Genomic DNA, 22,449 nt, shown 5'->3' with positions numbered 1-22,449 from the left:
AAAGCATTCAGCAGCAGTAGCTAACAATGAAGACTACTTGTTTGTACTTAAGCACATTTCTTCTACCGTGATGTCGTCAAGCTGTTGTTGGAGAAAGTTTCTGTTCAGCTCCAAGTTCAGCACCCAACGCTCTCTGTGAGTACTTGTACTAAAACACCTACATTTATAATTATTTCACTTTGGGCTCTAATAAAACAGAGTATGAGCTTGTATATCCTTAAAAGAAAATAAATGTGAAATATATATTGAGATAGAACAAAACATGACAATCTCTTTGTAAAATGGTTTACATCAAAATAAATTGGGTAGTCCTAATATAGAGAAATCAAAAATGAATGTTCGAAAGAGGTATTCCCTGAAAGGCAGGTTTCCCTGTTGCTGTTCCTCAGCAAGCTCTCTGGCGCCCCCTAGGGAAGTTCCAACCCACACTAATGTAATGCAATGTAAAAATAAATGTATTTTTAGTCTCCAAGCTGACCTAACCCAGCACCCTTTACTAGTAGCATAGGACATTTTGGAGATTAATCTTTATTTAGATTTTACTCATTGTTGCTTTAGTAATTAACAGAATGAGCAAAATGTGGGCATCATCGTTGGGATGCACTCAGTGATTTCAAAATTCTCCCTCCAAAAACACAATAGTGATAGCCACTGTGAGATGATTTATAAAAAGTTTTATGATATATATGTACCCATATCGGCAATGCAGAAATTAATCAACCGTTTACTGAACATGGACTCACCAACAGTTACAACCATGCTGGTCGCTGCCCTGAATTCAGCAGCGTTGACCCTGCGTTGGCGAGAACGGACAGCAGCAGGCCTGCAAAGCTGAGCAGCGTGATCGCCGAGAAAAACTTCACCATCTGCTCCTTCGACGAGGTGACCTGTACACAAGTAAGACAATGGGATATGTTTATTTACTGACCCTGAAGCAAAAGCAAGTGGTGGTGACAGGAAAAGTGAAAAACTGTTGCACACTCCAACGCCTAGAAAAGGTTGATAACACCAAATTTATTCAAACCACTGAAAAAAATCAAAGTTGATGAGTGAAAAATATTTCTTTACAGGCAGAATACGTGCAGTGCGTATAAGCCCTCATTTTATCAACTAACGTGAGGTAAATATGCGCTGCTAGAGTTAGTTGCATGTGATGCAGCTGCTGTATCAGCTGCACTGCAAGGGAGCCTTCCTGACATTCACAAGCTGCTGCAGCTCTTTGAATCAGTGACACGAGTGAAATCAGTTGGTAGACTGAGTCAATTTTCAGATCAAAATTTCCAGAGTTACAGGCATAGAGCATCAATTGTTTGCCTGTGGCCTTTCTGCAATCCCGGGGGGAGAAAAAAAACACAACACTGGATTTTTCCACAGGCACCACTCTTTATCTCTAATGGCTCGAAGGAGAGCCGCACTAGTTTTTTTTTTTTAAAGAAATAGCGTCAGGAATCATTTATAGCTGGGGACGATTCTAGTAAAATTCAATATGATGTTGGGAAAATCATCACGTTTCCACATTGGCTTGTTAAAGCTAAACTTGGTTGCAGCCTGTTGATTCAGTTTCAGTTTTTTTTTTAAGGTAGGCTATATGTTTACAAAAAGACATGTGCTAATCTTTTCATTCATGTTTTAATTTTTCGCACACCAGGTTGATGAAACTGTTGAAGTAACTGAATATAATCTTTCAAAATATAACTTCCATTAATATGTCATCATTGCCATGCAGCACTGGGAGCTTTACAGACTGAGGTCTATAGTATGAGCTTTATTATGTCAAATATGTATTCATACGATTGCATTTTTTGAACATGTTGTGCAGAACATTTTTTAATTTCTAATAAAGTCCTACTGAAAGATACATCTGTGGATATGTTAAAGCTCATACTATAGACCTCAGTCTGTAAAGTGAGTTTGAGCGACAACTCGGACAATGAGAAGAAAGCATATAGGATGGAAGATGAGACATCCTTGGTAGGTAAAGTCAGCCAACGAGAGGGATGAGGACAGGCGAGATGGAGAGAAAAGCAGCATTAGGGTCCACCAGAGGCTTAAATGTTGAGCAGTGCATTAGATTAGTGGCTATGACAAAAAAGGAATGACAAGAAATTTAACTTGGCTCCATCTGTTGTTCTGCAATAAAGATTGAATATTCTGAAAGAAAATGCAAAATACACTGTGGAGATCAATGTTTTCTTGTTCCCTTTCCATCACGTCCACATGCAATCGTCATATACTACTCAGATTTTAGAGGCATAGCTCCTGACTTAAAACTCCGATAGTGACTGCAGTGTCGTTGATTTTTCTTCATATAGTAATACTCCCTTCACTCGCATTTAAGCCAAAAAAAAAATGATGCCTTAACAACATGTCAATGCCCTGAGGATTGACATGTCAATCAGTATTTATGTGGATTAAACGCATGTGAAGTCGACACTTAAAGGTAAGTAGTAGAGGATTTTCTTCTTCCGGGTGGATCATCAAAATAACTGGTCCTCCCAATTGTCAATCATTCTGGTGATATATGACGTAAGCCCGTCGTACGTGCTCGTCCCTGCGCGCAGCTCACTCCACACGGTCCTCATAATGCCGGTGGCCGACCCGACGCATTATTCTCGGACATTTTTACACAGTTTCACCCCCTCTGGTGCAAATCTTCTTGTAAAGTGAGCTTATGTGAGCGATGCCGACTTGTGACTTGTAAACAGAGCGTGCACGAGGAGAACTGGGCTCGTGCATGTGTCTCGCACGCGTTTTAGTAGGCGTTCCGTCTCGGGAGCAGGTACAGCGTTGCGCATGCTCATTTTTTTCAAACGATGGAGAGGGCGGTTCTTTCCTAAAATTCCTGAAAATCCTCCTGTATACCTTTAAGTTTTAAAGAGATCTGCCTATAGACCATCATAATGATGTCAACATGAAATAATATCTGCCATTTGATTCACCAGCCTGGTTGACATATGAAGCGAATGATTCCGTTTCAGTGTGAACACAAACTGCCGAACAAGTGAAATCCAGCGTCGGGATCACTGTGCGATTAATAAATTCACCGCTGAGCCTTTACAAGTTATCATTAGAGTCACATCACTGCGTGGTATGCATCTAAACTGACAACCCTCTGAAATACAGGAAACATATGACGGTCTGGATAGTTTAGAGTGAGAAACATGCTACTTTTATAAACTGTCTGGGGACATCTATTTTTTGAAATTCAAGCACCTGCTTGAACTAGAATTTGTGCAAAGCTATAATTTGGTTCAATGCTGTAGCCCTTATACAATATCTGCGCTTGTTCAAAATTGTTTACTTTTGAAAAGCATTTTAAAACCTACTGTGCAGTGAAAGTGTGATCTCTTCCTTCCAAGACAAACGGAACAAAAACAACCAGACAAAAAACATTTCACACAGCTAATGTGTTTCAATTTAAGATAAAAACTGGACCATATTTTCAATCAAATCAATCTGGGTACCAATAAAGCGTTCGTTTGTGAAGAATGATATAAATTACAAAATATCCGATTCCAGAGCTCTTAGTAGTTCTGTATTTGCACCATTAAAGAATAGTTCCATGCTTTAAAATTCAGGTTTGAAAGGGGTTGTGGCACCCACAATGCATCTACTGTATGTGTGTGTCACATATATATATATATATATATATATATATATTATAGAATGTTCCACTGAAATCAGTTTCAAACATTCTTAACAGCACCAGTGTTTTTTCTAAATAAAGCTCAGAATATGACGTGATTAAATGCAGGAGAGATACTGAAACGTGTTACAAATGATTCAAACCTACTGGTTTCATGTGAATCCAAACAGTCCAACTTGAAGAGTCAGTCAAAAAGGGAAAACACGCCAGCCACAAGGAAGACAGTCTGTCCAGACTCCACGGATAATTAAGGGAAATTCAAGACAGGTGTTCGCAGAGAAAAGGACGCAAAGGTGGATACACTATGGAGATGACCTGGATGTCAGGATAAGAGTACTGAACAGGAAACAAGCTGGAGATAATTCACGTGTATGAGTGTGCCAAAGTAAAAGCGCATGAGTCCTGACTGCAGCAGGATTTTGAAAATATTATGTTCTTATTGAATTCCTATACTCCATAGCTTAGAGAGCTCAGAGTTCCAAAAACATATATTTAATTGACGTCACTGCTGTAAGCTGCCACATTTTACACTAGATCCTCTTCCAGTTTTACTTTGGATATTTCAAACTTGGCTTTAAGTGACGCTAACTTGTGACGATAGTGAGGAACGTCTTCATAGTTTGTGAGTCCTTTTATAATGCTTTGAGCTGGTCTCTTCTCGTTTATTCTTCACATGCCAACATTTCACGATCCAGTTTGTTGGGGGGGGGGGGGGGGGGGTATCAAACCTGCAACCTCCAATGGAACTACAACCACTTTACCCACCGATCCACAGCCGCCCACTGTGTTTTTACTGTACTTTGGTCAATAATTGTTTGAATTTGATAACTTAACACACTGAAGATGTTTCATGCATTTGGAAATCATTCTTAAAAGTTTCAACAGCATTAGTTGAATTCAGTTGAATATTTACAGTGAAAACTGTTATTTTGTGTGTTTCTCTACAAAAATACAACTTTATCATTATGCCTCTCCTACTTTCCATCCAGGGAGACGACCGCTCTACCAACCGAGCTCAGCCGCCCCATGTGTGTTCAATAGAAAGTGAAGAGGAACTCCACCACCTCCACGTGTTTACCACTGCCCCCAACTATACCCTGCCTCCAGCCTTTTCACTGTTGTTAATTGTCAAATAACGACTAAATATCTTACTGATATACAGGAAGAAGAAGAAGAAGAAGAAGAAGAAGAGTGTCACCGAGTCCTTGGGAAATTAACTTATATATAAAACGAAAAAATCTACAACGATTACATTGGTTAAAACACAGTGAAAGCAAAAGAAATAAGTCATGAAACCAAAGAGTTGATGAACAAATACCAAAACAAATTGGGAGATTTTGACGATGGAGCTCTGAATGACAGATAATGCAGAAATCTTATTTATTTATTTTCACAAACCTTAGCCACAAAGCACTAATAACGCTGAGAAACATGAAGAGCTTGCCTCGCTGCATTCAATGCTTCTGGATGGACTAAACACAGTTCAAACATCAGTAATGGTAGTTCTTGAGCGTATGCCATAGCAGGACAAACAATTAAATCTATAGGATGACCAAGAAGTTCTTCAGAGCACAAGTGCATCTTTCTCCAAGTCACATCCCAAAAGTACTTTTCCAGCTTCCACACTTTCTGACACAGATGACGCTGCAACAAAGGAAACAAAGAAAGAAAAAAGATTTGATATGTCCGGTGATCAATAATATAATAACTCCCAGCAATGTAATAATTTGTCACTTTGAATGTAATAAATGTAGTAACTTGAAAAGGGTGTAATAAAACAGCATGACTTTGACACCATAATTGACTGAGTGCTGCATCGTATGTATCCTCACTGAATGAATGAGCCAGCTATGCCATCCACTATAAGTACTTTTTATAAACAAACGGCACAAAACTTGCAAAAAAAAGCTTTCATTTCCCAAAAACTTTGTCCGATAAATGTATTACTGCAACTTTGGCTCAGTTATTAAATTTTTGACAGCATTTTCAAAACAATGCTACACCTGAATGTGAGAACTTAATTAGATTAATGGCAGAATGTTATTGCGACAATAGGTCACATCTATTACACAATCGGCAAGGTGGTACGTTATTGACTATTATCATATTATTGGTTGTTACAGCATACATACAAAGTGGCCAATAAAAGCACAATTTAAGCAACAATGTGCTTCGTACCTTTCTGAGCACGGAGCCACGAGACAGCCTTCATAGACAGAAGCTCCCACTCCTCCTTTGCGTCACTCTTGAATCCATGAAGCCAGATCAGAGCGAGGATGGTAGCCCACACTTCATTGGAGACCTCATTCACCAAATCAACAGTATTTCATATAGATTATTTCATTTCATTTAGTACTAATTGACGTGCATATTTCTGACAAAGACCCACCAGTGCAGGTTTTGACTTTTCCACTTCCTCGCAGGTCTTTCCCAGTGCAGCAGCCAGAGCTGAATCCAGCAGCCAGCAACCAGACGCCTTCTGGAGGGACACCAGCTGCAGCAAGGGGTCTCTGGGTGGTTGTTTGGGAGGAATAACTTCAATCTCACCAAAATCTACTGAGGGAAGGCCGAGGGAAGAAAAAAACAATGAAAGACAATGTTTCTTAACTACTGCTGAGCTCTATGTGTTTCATTACAGTACAACAGTCAGCAAGATCTCCTTTCAATATGAGGATGAATGTTCAGATCTGTGTACAATTCAGGTGAATACAAGCAATTAAAGAGAAGATCACCAAAAGTAATGAAAGCATCGAGTTTGATCCAAATAAACTGCAGCGACTTTGGCATGAGCTCTTCTCACAATGAAATACTCCACTGCACCCTCCAGTGGCCCCCTTGCCAAATAACAAACAACCGAAATGCAGGAATCCAAGTTCTATAAAAGGCAAAGATGCCTAAAAGTGTGTGCGTCACTGAAATGAAACATACCATCACGGCTCTCTTGTAATTCTTCACCGAAGTCTCCGATGCCTGTTGTGTTCAAGAAAATGATTGTTAATTAAATGGATGCTGCAACATAACATAACTTTTACTGATAAAAGTGCCGAGCAGCTTAAATTAGTGTTGTTGCTCTGCTTTGCTTCACACATACAGCCAACAAAGCCTATGTACCATTTGATGAATATATAAGTTGGTTAGTGCAGCTCGTCATCAGCTGCGTGAACCTCTATGGACAAAATATTACATAATATTTGTTGTTGCTTCATGAACTAGTACATTTGTGAACTCTGAATCATCAGCCCATATTATAATATCTTATAATTTCTGAAACAGTATCATCAGGAACACATGAGTGAACAAAAGGCCAAGGCTTGTGAATTACTCAACAAACAATTATTGAAATTCTATATTTACGCAACAGATCGGTACACATTTCCAAAAATAAAGGTTGTTGTAAATAATAGTAATAATAATAATGTGAGAAGACCGAACAACAAAAACAACATTAAGACACAGATTTGCTTAATTATTTTGTGCTGGATGTACAGCAAATAGAAAACATACAATTTGTGCAAAGTGACAATTCAATTCAACAACCCCACCACGCACACACGCACACACACACACACACAAACTCATGTGTTTTTTTTGTTGTTATTTTGTCACTGATGGTCTGTGTGTAACTGATCTATGAGGTGCTCCAAAAGAAAATAAATTTTACTCACAATCCATTTCCATATCCATGTACACGTCACATTGCAAAACTTGAGACATCCTTCCCATAGCCATATCCACATCACATTGCATAACTGGAGACATCATTCCCATAGCCACTGCATTGGGACAAAATGATATGGATGAAGGTCATTTAAGTATCACGCAATAACCTGGGGCCTCATTTATAACGGTTGCGAACGCACAAAACGGGTCGTGAAAGATGCGTACGCCACTTCCTGCACAAAGTTTGTGATCTAAGAAAATAAACTTCGGAGAATGTGCGTACCGGTACGCTAACTTTGGAAACGCAACGTTTTATAAATGAGGCCCCTGGTGATTTCTGTTCAATGGGACAAATAATTCCAATAATGATCATTTTTCTATACATTCTCAAACATGGCACAAGCACACTATACTTGGACTTGTTACTCTCAAGACCAAAACAAAACACTTACTCGGTATAGGAATATCTCTGTGCACCAGGGGCCCTTGAACTGCCTCGCTGCTGTCTCTGTTGACGGCAATGAAAGCAGTGAAGGTGCTACTCACTCCTGATTGGACACTGAGCTCCACCACTTTTTTCTTCTTCGTTTCGCCATCATTCTCTACCAAGTCCTCTAACTCTAGGGATCGAATCAGAGTCCGGGCAGCCAACCTGTGTATTGTTAATCTGCAGACAAAAACACACAAGTGAAGATTCTGTTATGTGAAAAAAAAAAAAAACATACGTACGGATTGTTGCTTCGAGCTTACGTTCTAATGAATGAACATGAGACTTGCCCATGAAGGCTTTTGACCCTCTGCTCTATCTTACCCAGTGTCTTCCTTAGGATTGAGACCGAAGTGCAGCTGAGTCTGAGTGGGGATTCCAGAGAGGCTGTACTTCACCGTCACACAGCCTTGTACTGCCCCTGAGCTCTGACACAACATCACAGTGTGAGTTTCATCGCCACATGACGACAAAGAACACAAATACGTGCCCACACATCTTGCAGTCACAGTGGGCTGCTCCCACCTGGCCAGTGAGTTGACCATACAGCAGCTTCCTTTGGCCCTGGAAGATGGTGGTGATTGGTGGAGAGAGAACTGTGACGGCTATTCCTTTTGGTAAATCCCACGTGACTGAGATGTCTTCCACAGCCGGTTGCAGAGCGAATCGCAGCGACTGCATCACCTGATGAGTAAAGAAAGTTTCCAATATGCATCCTACTTTTATGTTGGTACTCGATGCGTTCAACCATCCACCCGGTTAGTCGATATTTTATCCAAATAAGAACTACGTGAGGCTGGAGACTAAAGCATGTACAGCCCCACCCCCTCAAAAGAAAAAAAAAACCGCTATCAGTGTTGTCATACCTTTGGCTGCATCCTGTCATTTCCTGTGACGAACTGAGCGTGACCTCCTCCCTCATTGGCCAACCCGTTGATGAGAGCAGAGCTCGCTCCTTCCCCAATCCCGAAGGAGAAACACCTGCAACACAGCAGCTCTTTGTTTGTTTGTTTGCTTATAAATGGAGGTAGATATAAGCCACATCACACACTGTGAGAGTTCCATGTGTGATTTCACCTGTGGGAGCCAGAATTCGCCTTCACCAGGTACAGAACTTGTTTGGTGTTGTCCACTTCCCCGTCAGTGAAGATGAACAGCTAAGATGAAAGATGGCGTACCATGAAGCTACATATGAGTTACACGCATGCTGAAAGGCATGCGTGTAACTACTGAGTGTGGCAATGGTCTTTTTCACAGCCATAGGTCAGAAACCGGTTTGGTGAAAACCTGCCTTTATAGCCGTGTGACTAAAACTGTGGGGAAACAAACACTTTGACCAGATTGTGAAAGACAAGCCTGAGTCAGCATGGGTTGGGATGTCAAGTCTTCAATGTTGGTTTGAACTCAAACACACCCTTTGAGGAATGAGGAGCTACGTGAGTTGAGCAAAGTGCATGTGTACTTGTCTCGGTTGATTGGGAATGCAGGGCTGCTTGTAGATGTCCTGCAGCGCCGCCAGGATCTCTGTCCCTCCAAGATCAGCCTCCATCTTTTCCACCTTCTTCAGAGCCTCTTCCAAGGTCTTCTCGCTGTACTCCACGCTAGTACTGCCATCAGACACACACAGATGGGATCAAAAGTCAGCTCGTCGTTGTTTGCACTAGAAACTATTCAGAAATGACGCGCACTGTCTGACGTGCTTTGCAGAACTTCAAATGAAAAGAAAGGAAAAAGTTACAGGAGGACTTTTTAAAAAGAAAAATAAGCTTCAAAAGAGAACACGATATTATTTTTGGGAGTCACTTACGGGAAGATGTGCTCAAAGCTGGATCCAAAACTGTAAATGTTGAAATAGCAGCCCATTGGTAGGCTCTTCAACAGCAGCAGAAGTGTATCCTGAGAGAACGTCAAAGAGAATCAAGGTCACTTTCTGAAACAGGCAGGAACAATGTCATGCAGGCGATAACGTATACTGAATACCCTGGCGCTGCTTATCCTTGTTTCTTGCTGCCGGCTATTATTGATATTGCAGCCCATACTTCCTGATCGATCCATCAGGAACACAAACTCTCCAGAGGAAGCTACTGAAGACATGACGGACTGAGGAAACTCAGGGTACAGGCTCACCATCACCACTGGATCACCCATCAGAGTGCCTGAGACACAGCGCAGAGAAAACACCAACAACCTATTTGTTGCTTGAAGGGTGAAGACATCACAGTCATTATTACCACGCTAACGAAAAACATTTGCACTCACCAGGTGCTGCAGAGGCCTGTCCTGCTTCCACCACCGCAGTGGGCTGGTGGGCATCTTTGTAATATATCAGTAGTTCAATATCTCTGTCAAACTTGTGTCCTGCACTCAGCTTCACCTGCAGGTTACAAATACATTATGATAAATAATGATATGATGCCTTGTTCTTAGTGCAGAGGATCAACACACACACAGCGGACACATGGGCCCGCGACCTACCGTGACCTGGGTTTGGTCTGCGTTCAGGTACTGGAGAGGATCCAGGGAAGAGTTGGACTCCACCTTAGATATGGGACGAGGAGAGGACACTCGAGCAGAAAAAGACAGACTGTAAGGAACCAGAGAGGCTGGAACAGAGGTCACCTGGACAGAGGGTCCTTCACTACCTGCAAACAACATGAGAAACAACTGGAAATTAATCCAATCCTGTTTGAGTAGACATTAGTGAAGACAGAAGTTTCAGATGGGACTTTTACATACTACATTACTGTGAATACATTATAATATAGGACATTTAGCTGGATGTTTGTTTTTTTGTCATGAACACATTCGAATACCCTCATGATTTGTGTGCATAAAGTTCCAGCTCGTCTTTTTACCCTGAGGTTGGTAGCGAGGGTTGAGCACAGCAGGCAGACAAAACCTCAGCCCGTCATCAGCCTGCACGGCCAGCTCAGTGACGTACTCCAGCCTGATGGAGGCGCTCTCTCCTGGGGGCAGAGAGCCCACACTCATAGAGAAAATATCTGGACTCTGATCACTCTCCTCCAACAGGAAAGCCTGCTGACCGGAGCTCAGGGCGTCGTCATACTCCTCACGAGCCTGCAGTACAGGAGACACATGAGAGACACCTTCACTCCCACTACTGGATGTTGTCCTCAGTACATCTGCTCCTGCTCTGCTCACCTCCTGTTTCTCCTTCACCTCAGCGACAATCTCCTTCTGTCCCATCTTGGCACTGAAATGACAGACGGCAGCATCTCCAGGCAGAGGGAAGACAAAAACCGCCTCGATGGGTTTGTCTTCTTTGTTCTCGTAGTTCAGAGTGGAGACCAGTGTCGCCACATAGTCCCTCACCTCCAGCTCCACCTCAATGCTCTTGAGAGGGACTGATGGAGAAACACCCAGTCACAAGCAGAATTATTAAAACTCAACTTTCATCACTTCACCGCTGCTTAGATTCCACGATAGGTTTGACGTGAAACAGTCAGGATGTCTGAAGTGAAAACTTTCAGACACACACACGCGCGCGCGCACACACACACACACACACACACACACACACACACACACACACACACACACACACACACACACACACACACACACACACACACACACACACACTTTACCTGGTTGCTTCTGGGCAGTCAGCAAACCACAGCAGCTCTCCATCATTTCTGAAAATAACATGATGCAAGAAGAAAATAATAATGAAATATATTATTAATTTTGTTTAAAGTATATCAGACTGTAATTTAAATACCACAAGATAGAAATTGTGCTTTTACTGAGAGTGTAAAGTCACTTAACTCCTTATACACATTGTTTGTATATAACTATATTAGTTTGCACAATAAACACTGTAGGCATGTCTTAGAGGAAAACTGTGACTCTCTTTACAGTAACTGACACACATCAGGACACACGGAAGTTCCAGTCATCCACACGATCCAGCAGCTGTAAAAAGACACCACGCTTTTCACTGCGTCACTATTTAATACAAGAATAAAATCAAGAGCTCTTACCTCTAAAGGTGTTTAGAAGGTTGCTGTTCCAGAGACGCTTATAGTGCTGGCTCTCCAAAACTGTGCGCAGATTTAATAAAGTGACACCTTTTCTTTTTATTTACAAACCGAAAATAACGCCCACCAGGGTACGCTTGATTTGATTCCACGGGACAACCGGATGGGCGGAGCTACTGCAGTGAAAATCCCAGTCTTGTCTGTCCAATGGCTTCATGTTAGGAAATGAAATGTTTTTTTTAATTTACATTTTTTTTATGTGGTTATTATTAATTTTAAAGTTTTGCTAAATCTTAAATATCGATCATACTTTCACATAGATATATAGATATATAGATATACAGACATACAGATAGCTAGATAGATAGCTAGATAGATAGATAGATAGATAGATAGATAGATAGATAGATAGACTATTATTAACCAGGGCTGAAACTTTGGTGTGTCACAAGAGATAAAGGGTCATGATGAAGTACGGTGCACGCCTAAGTTACACAACATCATATAGAAAGTTAATGCATGCACATACATCTGTGAGGTGTGGCATTTGTTAAAGTATCAAAAAAGTATGCAGAGTGTTGCTGTTCTTCTATTTGTCATTCTTGCGCCACAGTGTGAGTTTTGTTGTAGTTTCACGTATCAGTGACTTTATTCTCTGCTGTTCCCTCCCAGTCAAACTTCAGTTTTCACCCATTCATTGGTTGACTGAATTTGGTCATGAATGGATTACATTATAGTGGATATTTTTATTTACACCTTGTTTCTCTGATGTTGCCATTACAGTTTCCGAACTGTTGGCAGTTTGCTGTTGGATATTTTTTCCCACATTTGCACCCATCAAGTGAAAATCTGAACCACTGCGACTTTCTTATTTTCCCTGATAAATTCTGAAAATAATTTAAAAAATGGGATATTTTCTGAAACGACTAAAATAGAGGCTTCTGTGATCCTCAGTTTGTAAACCTTCTTGTTACTTTCAAGAGAATAACTATGTGTTGCACTTTTCATGTACATCAATAACACAAGTTTTATTTCCTTTGTTTGAGGTTTGTGTTTTTTCTTTCCAGAGGTAGAAGAAGGACCTTGTTCTGACATGCCCCATAAGGACCTTCACTCATTGTGAGGTGGTTGGTTGATCTGGGTAATTTATTCTGTGGATTACTTTTTTCTCAGTTTCTGGTCATTTACTTGCAGTAACCTTGTTTTACTTTATTCTCAATCAAGCTTTCATCTCTGGACAGCAGTTGTCTGGATTTAGTTATAAACATCCCAGCTCATGCAAACAGCCCCTGAGCTTGTGGCAGTGTGGTCATGAACACAGTTTGTACGTGACCATTTGTATACAAATGGGCTGAAACAGTTTTTTCTACAGTTCACACATGAAGCCACAGACACACAATTGATTTAAAGATTCAAGTTTAATTTGATTAAAGGTACAAATACGGTGAAAGACTTCAGAGAGATTGATTTTCAATGATTCTACTATACCAATAACAATAACAGAGGCAAGAAGAACTTTCAATTACCTCTTAAAAAATCCTCACATGAAAATAGAACTTAGGATCTGACTCTGTCAATGAAGAAGTGATCAAGACTGTAATGAAGGCCTCAGAGTCCCAGAGCAGCTTTCTGCACACTGCAACCCAGAAGAGCATTTCCAGCATCCACACATTCTGTCACGTTTGGAGCTGAAAGAAAGGCACACAAGAAAAGCAACCGTGGATTCAGACGATCAACTTTTTCCAACCAGAGCACACTGTTGAATATCCAGATGAATTAATGTGGTCATACCATTCTGAGCTTGAAGCCACAACACAGCCTTTCTCGCCAGAATCTCCCACTCGTCCTTTGCATCTGTGTGAAACTTGTGAAGCCAGGTGAGAGCCAGAATGGTGGCCCACACTTCACTTTTCGCCTAATTCACAGAAACAACGACAAATATGAGAAACGAATAAAAACCGAACAAAGTTTATCGTTGTAAAGTGGGACTAGATCTGAAGACAGCATTGTTTCAGCTGCACCACAAAGACATAAACCAAATCTAACCAAATTAACATGAGCAACATTTACTGAATGTAGATCTACACATATTTAAGTTCATGCACAAGAATAAACGAACATAAAGAGAACGCTACACAAGTTAGACCCTCAGGCAGCAGAGTGAGAAGCCAAATGTTTTACTGAGAGGAGGTCCGTCTCTGGAGTGACCCCTTCAAAGTCAAACTGAGCATTCCCAAAGCGATAGTTCTCAAACAACCCAGAGACTTGGCTGTCTATAGCATCCATCACCGATTCTTGGTCTGCTCGCAGCTGGGTTGAGCCGTCTTCTACCTGGAGCTGAATGATGAACCCCTGAATTGTCCTACCTCTGACAATGACTCACCTGGGCAGGTTTTGACTTCTCCACCTCTTTGATCGTCTTTCCCAGTGCAGCAGCCAGAGCTGCGTCCTGCATCCAGAAACCTGAAGCATTTTGGAGGGAGACCAGCTGCAGCAGAGGGTCACAGGGTGGCTGCTTCACCTCAGCTTCATCCTCCTCTACAGCACATTCAGTAGGACAGGCTGTAGAGGAAAACAACTTGTGATAAATGTATGTGAAGCCAAATGTAATCTATGAAGAAATAGATTACAGTATAGAGTTAATTGTTATACAGTGCACCACATGAGAAAACAAAAACATTTCACCTTTCATCTCTTAAACTGAGTATAGTTCTAATGACATGTGAGAAAAACATAACCTTCCTCTAATTTTATTTGGGTAATGTCTGCCACACACATACTTACAAAAGAAACGATCCGTGTGTCTTTGCTGTGGAAGACTGTGAAGGCTGACTGAGGAAGCAAAGTGACAACATGCCATTTAAGTCATTTACATTTTTAAATTTCACATTTACATTTTACGCATTTTGATGTTTTATTTGCAGTTTTAATCACCATTAGAGGACATCTTATGAACGAATGAACCACTCCTACCAAACATACTTATTGGAAGTGATGCCCAGCACACCTTGAAGATTTCATTTCATTTTAGGGCCACATGCCTCATGCCTTCAAGAATTAAGTCAAGAGCCAGAATTGTTTTTCAGTGAACATAATTTATTTTGCATTATATGTTATGTTTGTCACATTTCATAGTTCTAAATTTTTTTTTTTTTTTAAACAGGAAACATGAGTTGATGTGTTTGGAATCTAATTTCAACAATGTTTGATGTATTGAATTTATATTTGTACTTACGCGGTTGTGGTGGAGGACCTTCCCAAGCTGACTTAGATACTATGAAACAAGAAAGACATGATGCCTAAATGAGAGCAAGAGAATGAACCACTCCTACCAAACATATCGTGCTTCAACCATCGTTTGACTGCAAATAAATGTTTTACTTACTGGGAGATGCCATACTGAAAACTTTGAAAAAAGAACAGAGAATAACATTAGAAAAATCGATGAAAGTAAGTCAAGAAAATATTAAGTACACTACTTCCTAACTTCACAAAAAGCGAGTTAAAAAAAAAAGAAGACTTAAAACAGTAAAAAAGAAAAGGTTTAAAACCACAGGGCAGTGTAAGAAGTTTAAATTGGATTGGAACAAGTACTTTTGGGATGTTAGCAACAGAAGGCGTAACAAGATTCTAGATTGTTGGGGCTCTCGAAAGTACCAAGTTTTAAGGCAAGTTTTAAGGCAAAAGAAGGCAGGCTTGGTGTACACCATTACAGCCAGAGATGACCTGACCAAAGCCAAACAGGTGGATCATTCACTGCACAAAAAAAAGGGATGGTTCATTTTGATTCCTGTGCAAAATCCCATTTGGGCTCCCTTCCGATGTCACGACAAGTTCAAAGGGTTTTGCCTCTGACAGACCTATCGTCAGGGTAACGATAGCATGGTCAATATAGTGGCAGTCATTCCCAGCTTGTCTTCAGAACTTTGGATGCCGTGCATTTAATATGTTGGATTATTTTCACATCCTTCGTCATCCATTTTCTTCCCACTGAGAAACACCACCCCCGATAAAGTCTCACCTATGTTACCGACATGCCCCGACCTTTCATGTGCTCATGATTCAATGTATTAAAAGTAACTTCGTAATAAACTACCAGTTTTATTGTCGCCGCCTTTCATGCGTCATTAGTATAATGAACCTTGTAGGTTTATAGGTCATTTCCCTGGATGAAGGTCCCAGGATGGTGTTTAGCTCAACTATGAAAACATCTCTCATTTCATTTTCACCCAAACACACAAAGATTAATCACAAATAAATGTTGATGTTTGCCATTCAAAATGCTTCTGCAACTTCAGGTTCAGTGTCTTGTGAAAAAAAAAAAAAAACACTTGGGGACATTATTATGGAGATTTAAGCCAAGTTCGCCAACAACCCTAGAAATGTGAGATGGCGCAATCTTCCAGCTAAGCCATGGCCACACTAACAAAAAAAAGGTAAAAAAGAGGTAATCATTGATGTAATTCAAAACAAAGAACTGAAAAACCTGTCAATTTAGTTTTTAGTAGTGAGAGTTAAATATGAAACATGACAAGCCTTAAATGTTTATGTTTGTGTTCATTCAAGATTTTGTTTCTTACATGCTTTAAGTGAACACCTTTTCGATGAACCTAAAATTTTGAAAAAAGAACAGAGAATAACATTAGAAAAATCGATGAAAGTAAGTTAAGAAAAAATATTAATCTTCCAGCTAATCCATGGCCGCCCCAACTTATTGGAAGTGATGCCCAGCACACCTGGAAGATTTCATTTCATTTTAGGGCCACACGCCTCATGCCTTCATGAATTAAGTCAAGAGCCAAAATTGTTTTTCAATTAACATAATTTATTTTGCATTATATGTTATGTTTGTCACATTTCATAGTTCTAAAATAATTTTTTTTTAAAAACAGGAAACATGAGTTGATGTGTTTGGAATCTAATTTCAACAATGTTTGATGTATTGAATTTATATTTGTACTTACGCGGTTGTGGTGGAGGACATGCCTTAGCTGACAGAGATACTATGAAATAAGAAAGACATGATGCCTAAATGAGAGCAAGAGAATGAACCAGTCCTACCAAACACATCATGTATCAACCTACATTTGTACACAATTATATTGTGAGACTACAACTGTATCAAAGTGAGGTTCTGTAATTAAAGTCAGAAAACAATGTGTATTGTGATTCAGTGTGGATTACGGTTTAACCTCATTGTTTTGTGGATTGCAAATAAACTTTGTACTTACGCATTTTTCGTTGACCACCAAAACTTCCTATAATATAAGGACAAAATGAGAGCAAGAGAATGAACCAGTCCTACCAAACATATCGTGCTTTAACCATCGTTTGACTGTAAATAAACGTTTTACTTACTGGGAGATGCCATACAACGGTACATCATTGCTGTCGAGAGAGAGAGAGAGAGAGAGAGAGAGAGAGAGAGAGAGAGAGAGAGAGAGAGAGAGAGAGAGAGAGAGAGACAGAGAGAGACAGAGAGAGAGAGAGATTACATCTCAAAAAATGAAAAGAAAAAACAAACACACAAATTGCCCAAACTCATACAGAAAAGTGGAAATTGGAAATACACTCACCAGGCACTGGAACATTCCGACGCACCAAAGGTCCTTGGATCGGCTCGCCATCACCTTTGTTGACTGCAATGAAGGCAGTGAAACAACTGCTCACTCCTGATTGGATACTGAGAGCCACCACCTTCTCCTTCACTCCTGCCTGGTGGTTCCCCCTGGGCTCTCTTCCCTCCATCTCCAAAGAGCGAATCAGAGTCCGAGCGCCCAGCCTGTGGACTGTTAATCTGAAGACACATTTCACATCACGTCTCGAAGCAACTTCTCTCTTGTCAGTCACACTCTTACTTGTCTCACTGTTTTAAACAACAGATCAAAGTTAGTTCACGTCAAAGTTCTTGTAATCTGTATTTAAGGATGCTACGAACAGCTCTTTCAGTGGCAAACAGAATCCACCTTGATTTACCATAAAATATATACATTTGAACTTTTTAAAATAGTTAAAAATGTTAATTTATTTGATAAATACGACAATGTGTTTTTATTGTAAATTATTTTTAATTAACCCTTTTCCACTTTAAATAGTCATAGTATTTAAATACCCATTATTCTTATTTCATATCTTTTGTGCAATGTGAAGCTGCTGTGAAAACTAAATCCTGCTTTACCCAGTATCTTCTTCAGGTTTCAGACTGAAGTTCAGCCGGTTCTGAGTGAGATGACCTGCCAGGCTGTACTTCACCGTCACGCAACCCGTTGCAGCCTCTGAGCTCTGATACCACATTTAGGATGAGAAGATTGTGGTACATCACTGTTGACACAACTTGATGAAATTAAATGAAAAATCATCATGAGATATTGGCGCTCACACCTGTCCAGTGATTTGGCCGTAAATCAGCGAACGCTGACCGTGGAAAAGTGCTGTGATTGGTGGAGAGAGGACAGTGACAGACATGTTCTTTGGCAAATCCCATGTGGTGGAAATGTCCACCACGGCCGGCTGCAGAGCAAATCGCAGCGACTGCATCACCTGAAATATTCCAATGAAAACTGTTTGTAGAAGGCATTTCAGCTTTACATGCTGTGACCATAATCTCAAACACATGTAGTGTTGTATGATTTGATGTGACAGATCATGTGTGTGCATTCTTGTACTTTTGGCTGCATCCTGTCAGTTCCTGTGATGAACTGAGCGTGACCCCCTCCCTCTTTGGCCAATCCGTTGATGAGAGCAGAGCTCGATCCTTCCCCGATCCCAAAGGAGAAACACCTGCAACACGACAGTTTTCTCCTAAAATCTAAATATCTGTTATCACATGAGCTGCACTGCTGGATTTGTTTTTGTGGGTTTACCTGTGGGAGCCTGAATTCTTCGTCACCAGATCAATGACTGCCTTGGTGTTCCCCACCTCTCCATCCGTGAAGACAAACAGCTGAGAAGGAGAGTTTGGAAAAAAACACACAAAAAACATAAATAAGTGTCCACTGTACACTGGGAACGACTGGACACCACCAATGATCTGAGCGGCCTGAAACATTCAAGTGTGACCTCAACTATTGCAGCAGTCAAAATCACCCAATAGGGTTAAATAAACAACATTTCTTCATGCACACTGGCTGACTGAAACTTAGCCTTACATTGTAGTTAGTCTCCACCCCCCAAGAAGCTCTATCTCAATCAGCTTATTTAAACTTAATATGTTGCTGCCCTCCTGTACCTTCCCCAGATACACATCCACCAGATTCTGAGTGAGCCTATTCGACAAAGACAGACACTTACCATAAATGTATTAATTTATTAACTAATTTATAAATAAACCAGAGACAAAAGAGGTTTGTCACCTTGTTAGAATGCTCGCTTAAATGTATAGTACAGTAAAACATTTTTAAATCTAGTCGTTATTTAACCAGGAAGAAATCAATTAAAATCAAGATCTCTTTTACAAGGGGGACCAGGCCAAGAGGTCTGCGGCACACGTCACATCGTCATGTTTGAAAATCTATTGAGGCATCCGTTTCAGAAATACACAAGGTGTATGGTAAATTATTAAGAATGAGGTGCGGTCAGTACGAGCTTTGAAAAAAACAAGTTTGCCAGCCGCACAATGAAAGTGGACACAAGCATGAAAACTGTTACAATGGAAAGAAGTTCTGGAGACATATTGTCCAACCAGCACAACCTGTCCAGGTATGTGTGTGGCGAGAGTGTACATGTATTATTAGTTACAGGAACTGGGAACCTGTTTGAACGCTCACATTGTGGGAACTTGTGTACATAGACAGAAATCACGCTTCGATCATTCAATCTTGGTGAAGGTGGGGGTTCAGCGAGGCGACACAGGTGAGGTACGAAGGAGGGAGCTGAGACACACCTGAGGCCCATCATGGACTAGAAACCTCTCTCCTCCCCGGCAGCAGTGTGTGTGTGTGTGTGTGTGTGTGTGTGTGTGTGTGTGTGTGTGTGTGTGTGTGTGTGTGTGTGTGTGTGTGTGTGTGTGTGTGTGTGTGTGTGTGTGTGTGTGTGTGTGTATGTACTTGTCTCGGCTGACTGGGAATGCAGGGCTGGTCATAAATATGCTCGAGAGGCCTCAGAATTTCTGTTCCTCCCAAATTTGCCTCCATCATTCCAACTTTCTTCAGAGCCTCCTCCATGGTCTGCTGACTGTACTCCACACTTTTACTGCAATCACACAGACACATGCAAAAGTCAAGCATGTATCTAATTTAAACCAAAGAGGAAAAAAAAGACTATATGAATGAGGATCTATTCACGGGAAGATGTGCTCAAAGCTGGATCCAAAACTGTAAATGTTGAAATAGCAGCCCATTGGTAGGCTCTTCAGCAGCAGCAGCAGCGTATCCTTCAAGAAAGAGGAAAATATGAAGGCCACTGCATAGATAAGCGATGAAAGAGTTAATAACAGCAATAACATACCCGTGCACTGCTTATGCGAGTCTGATTTCTGTCTTTGGCATTCATATGGGCCCCCATACTTCCTGATCGATCCATCAGGAACACAAACTCTCCAGAGGAAGCTACTGAAGACATGACGGACTGAGGAAACTCAGGGTACAGGCTCACCATCACCACTGGATCACCCATCAGAGTGCCTGAGACACAGCACAGAGAAAACACCAAAAATCTATTTGTTGCTTGAAGGGTGAAGACATCACAGTCATTATTACCACGCTAACGAAAAACATTTGCACTCACCAGGTGCTGCAGAGGCCTGTCCTGCTTCCACCACCGCAGTGGGCTGGTGGGCATCTTTGTAATATATCAGTAGTTCAACATCTCTGTCAAACTTGTGTCCTGCACTCAGCTTCACCTGCAGGTTACAAATACATTATGATAAATAATGATATGATGCCTTGTTCTTAGTGCAGAGGATCAACACACACACAGCGGACACATGGGCCCGCGACCTACCGTGGCCTGGGTTTGGTCTGCGTTCAGGTACTGGAGAGGATCCAGGGAAGAGTTGGACTCCACCTTAGATATGGGACGAGGAGAGGACACTCGAGCAGAAAAAGACAGACTGTAAGGAACCAGAGAGGCTGGAACAGAGGTCACCTGGACAGAGGGTCCTTCACTACCTGCAAACAACATGAGAAACAACTGGAAATTAATCCAATCCTGTTTGAGTAGACATTAGTGAAGACAGAAGTTTCAGATGGGACTTTTACATACTACATTACTGTGAATACATTATAATATAGGACATTTAGCTGGATGTTTGTTTTTTTGTCATGAACACATTTGAATACCCTCATGATTTGTGTGCATAAAGTTTCAGCTCGTCTTTTTACCCTGAGGTTGGTAGCGAGGGTTGAGCACAGCAGGCAGACAAAACCTCAGCCCGTTATCAGCCTGCACGGCCAGCTCAGTGACGTACTCCAGCCTGATGGAGGCGCTCTCTCCTGGGGGCAGAGAGCCCACACTCATAGAGAAAATATCTGGACTCTGATCACTCTCCTCCAACAGGAAAGCCTGCTGACCGGAGCTCAGGGCGTCGTCATACTCCTCACGAGCCTGCAGTACAGGAGACACATGAGAGACACCTTCACTCCCACTACTGGATGTTGTCCTCAGTACATCTGCTCCTGCTCTGCTCACCTCCTGTTTCTCCTTCACCTCAGCGACAATCTCCTTCTGTCCCATCTTGGCACTGAAATGACAGACGGCAGCATCTCCAGGCAGAGGGAAGACAAAAACCGCCTCGATGGGTTTGTCTTCTTTGTTCTCGTAGTTCAGAGTGGAGACCAGTGTCGCCACATAGTCCCTCACCTCCAGCTCCACCTCAATGCTCTTGAGAGGGACTGATGGAGAAACACCCAGTCACAAGCAGAATTATTAAAACTCAACTCTCATCACTTCACCGCTGCTTAGATTCCACGATAGGTTTGACGTGAAACAGTCAGGATGTCTGAAGTGAAAACTTTCAGACACACACACGCGCGCACACACACGCACGCACGCACGCACGCACGCACCCGCACACACACACACACACACACACACACACACACACACACACACACACGTTACCTGGTTGCTTCTGGGCAGTCAGCAAACCACAGCAGCTCTCCATCATTTCTGAAAATAACATGATGCAAGAAGAAAATAATAATGAAATATATTATTCATGTTGTTTAAAGTATATCAGATTGTAATTTAAATACCACAATATAGAAATTGTGCTTTTACTGAGAGTGTAAAGTCACTTAACTCCTTATACACATTGTTTGTATATAACTATATTAGTTTGCAGAATAAACACTGTAGGCATGTCTTAGAGGAAAACTGTGACTCTCTTTACAGTAACTGACAAACATCAGGACACACGGAAGTTCCAGTCACCCACACGATCCAGCAGCTGTAAAAAGACACCACGCTTTTCACTGCGTCACTATTTAATACAAGAATAAAATCAAGAGCTCTTACCTCTAAAGGTGTTTAGAAGGTTACTGTTCCAGAGACGCTTATAGTGCTGGCTCTCCAAAACTGTGCGCAGATTTAATAAAGTGACACCTTTTCTTTTTATTTACAAACCGATAATAACGCCCATCAGGGTACGCTTGATTTGATTCCACGGGACTACTGGATGGGCGGAGCGACTGCAGTGAGAGAAAAAAAAACAGTCT

At 41.2% G+C, this 22,449-nt stretch overlaps 1 protein-coding gene across 1 annotated transcript; it reads right to left on the bottom strand.

Moving 5' to 3' along the window:
* Positions 1–5,020: 5,020 nt before the first annotated feature.
* LOC308140588 (uncharacterized protein) lies at positions 5,021–22,349 on the bottom strand. The gene is made up of 43 exons (XM_080510427.1): positions 22,250–22,349; positions 21,854–21,901; positions 21,422–21,624; positions 21,115–21,337; positions 20,735–20,901; positions 20,519–20,633; positions 20,240–20,415; positions 20,077–20,165; positions 19,840–19,984; positions 18,658–18,737; positions 18,460–18,574; positions 18,176–18,334; positions 17,973–18,076; positions 17,371–17,591; positions 17,153–17,182; positions 17,026–17,052; positions 16,759–16,797; positions 16,375–16,404; positions 15,180–15,200; positions 15,030–15,068; positions 14,579–14,626; positions 14,178–14,356; positions 13,586–13,709; positions 13,407–13,482; positions 11,798–11,889; positions 11,402–11,449; positions 10,956–11,158; positions 10,649–10,871; positions 10,269–10,435; positions 10,053–10,167; positions 9,774–9,949; positions 9,601–9,689; positions 9,256–9,400; positions 8,871–8,950; positions 8,660–8,774; positions 8,319–8,477; positions 8,118–8,221; positions 7,759–7,973; positions 7,312–7,419; positions 6,575–6,616; positions 6,036–6,202; positions 5,825–5,948; positions 5,021–5,290 (listed from the first exon to the last, which is right to left on the bottom strand). The coding sequence occupies exons 2-43, from the start codon at positions 21,897–21,899 to the stop codon at positions 5,211–5,213; spliced, it is 4,908 nt and encodes a 1,635-aa protein (XP_080366553.1). The 5' UTR covers positions 21,900–21,901; positions 22,250–22,349; the 3' UTR covers positions 5,021–5,210.
* Positions 22,350–22,449: the final 100 nt, after the last annotated feature.

The sequence above is a fragment of the Blennius ocellaris genome, assembly GCF_963422515.1.
Source record: "Blennius ocellaris genome assembly, chromosome: 2".
Lineage (NCBI taxonomy): Eukaryota > Metazoa > Chordata > Actinopteri > Blenniiformes > Blenniidae > Blennius > Blennius ocellaris.
The sequence above is the reverse complement of the archived record's forward strand: the minus strand, read 5'-3'. Positions and strand labels throughout refer to the sequence as shown.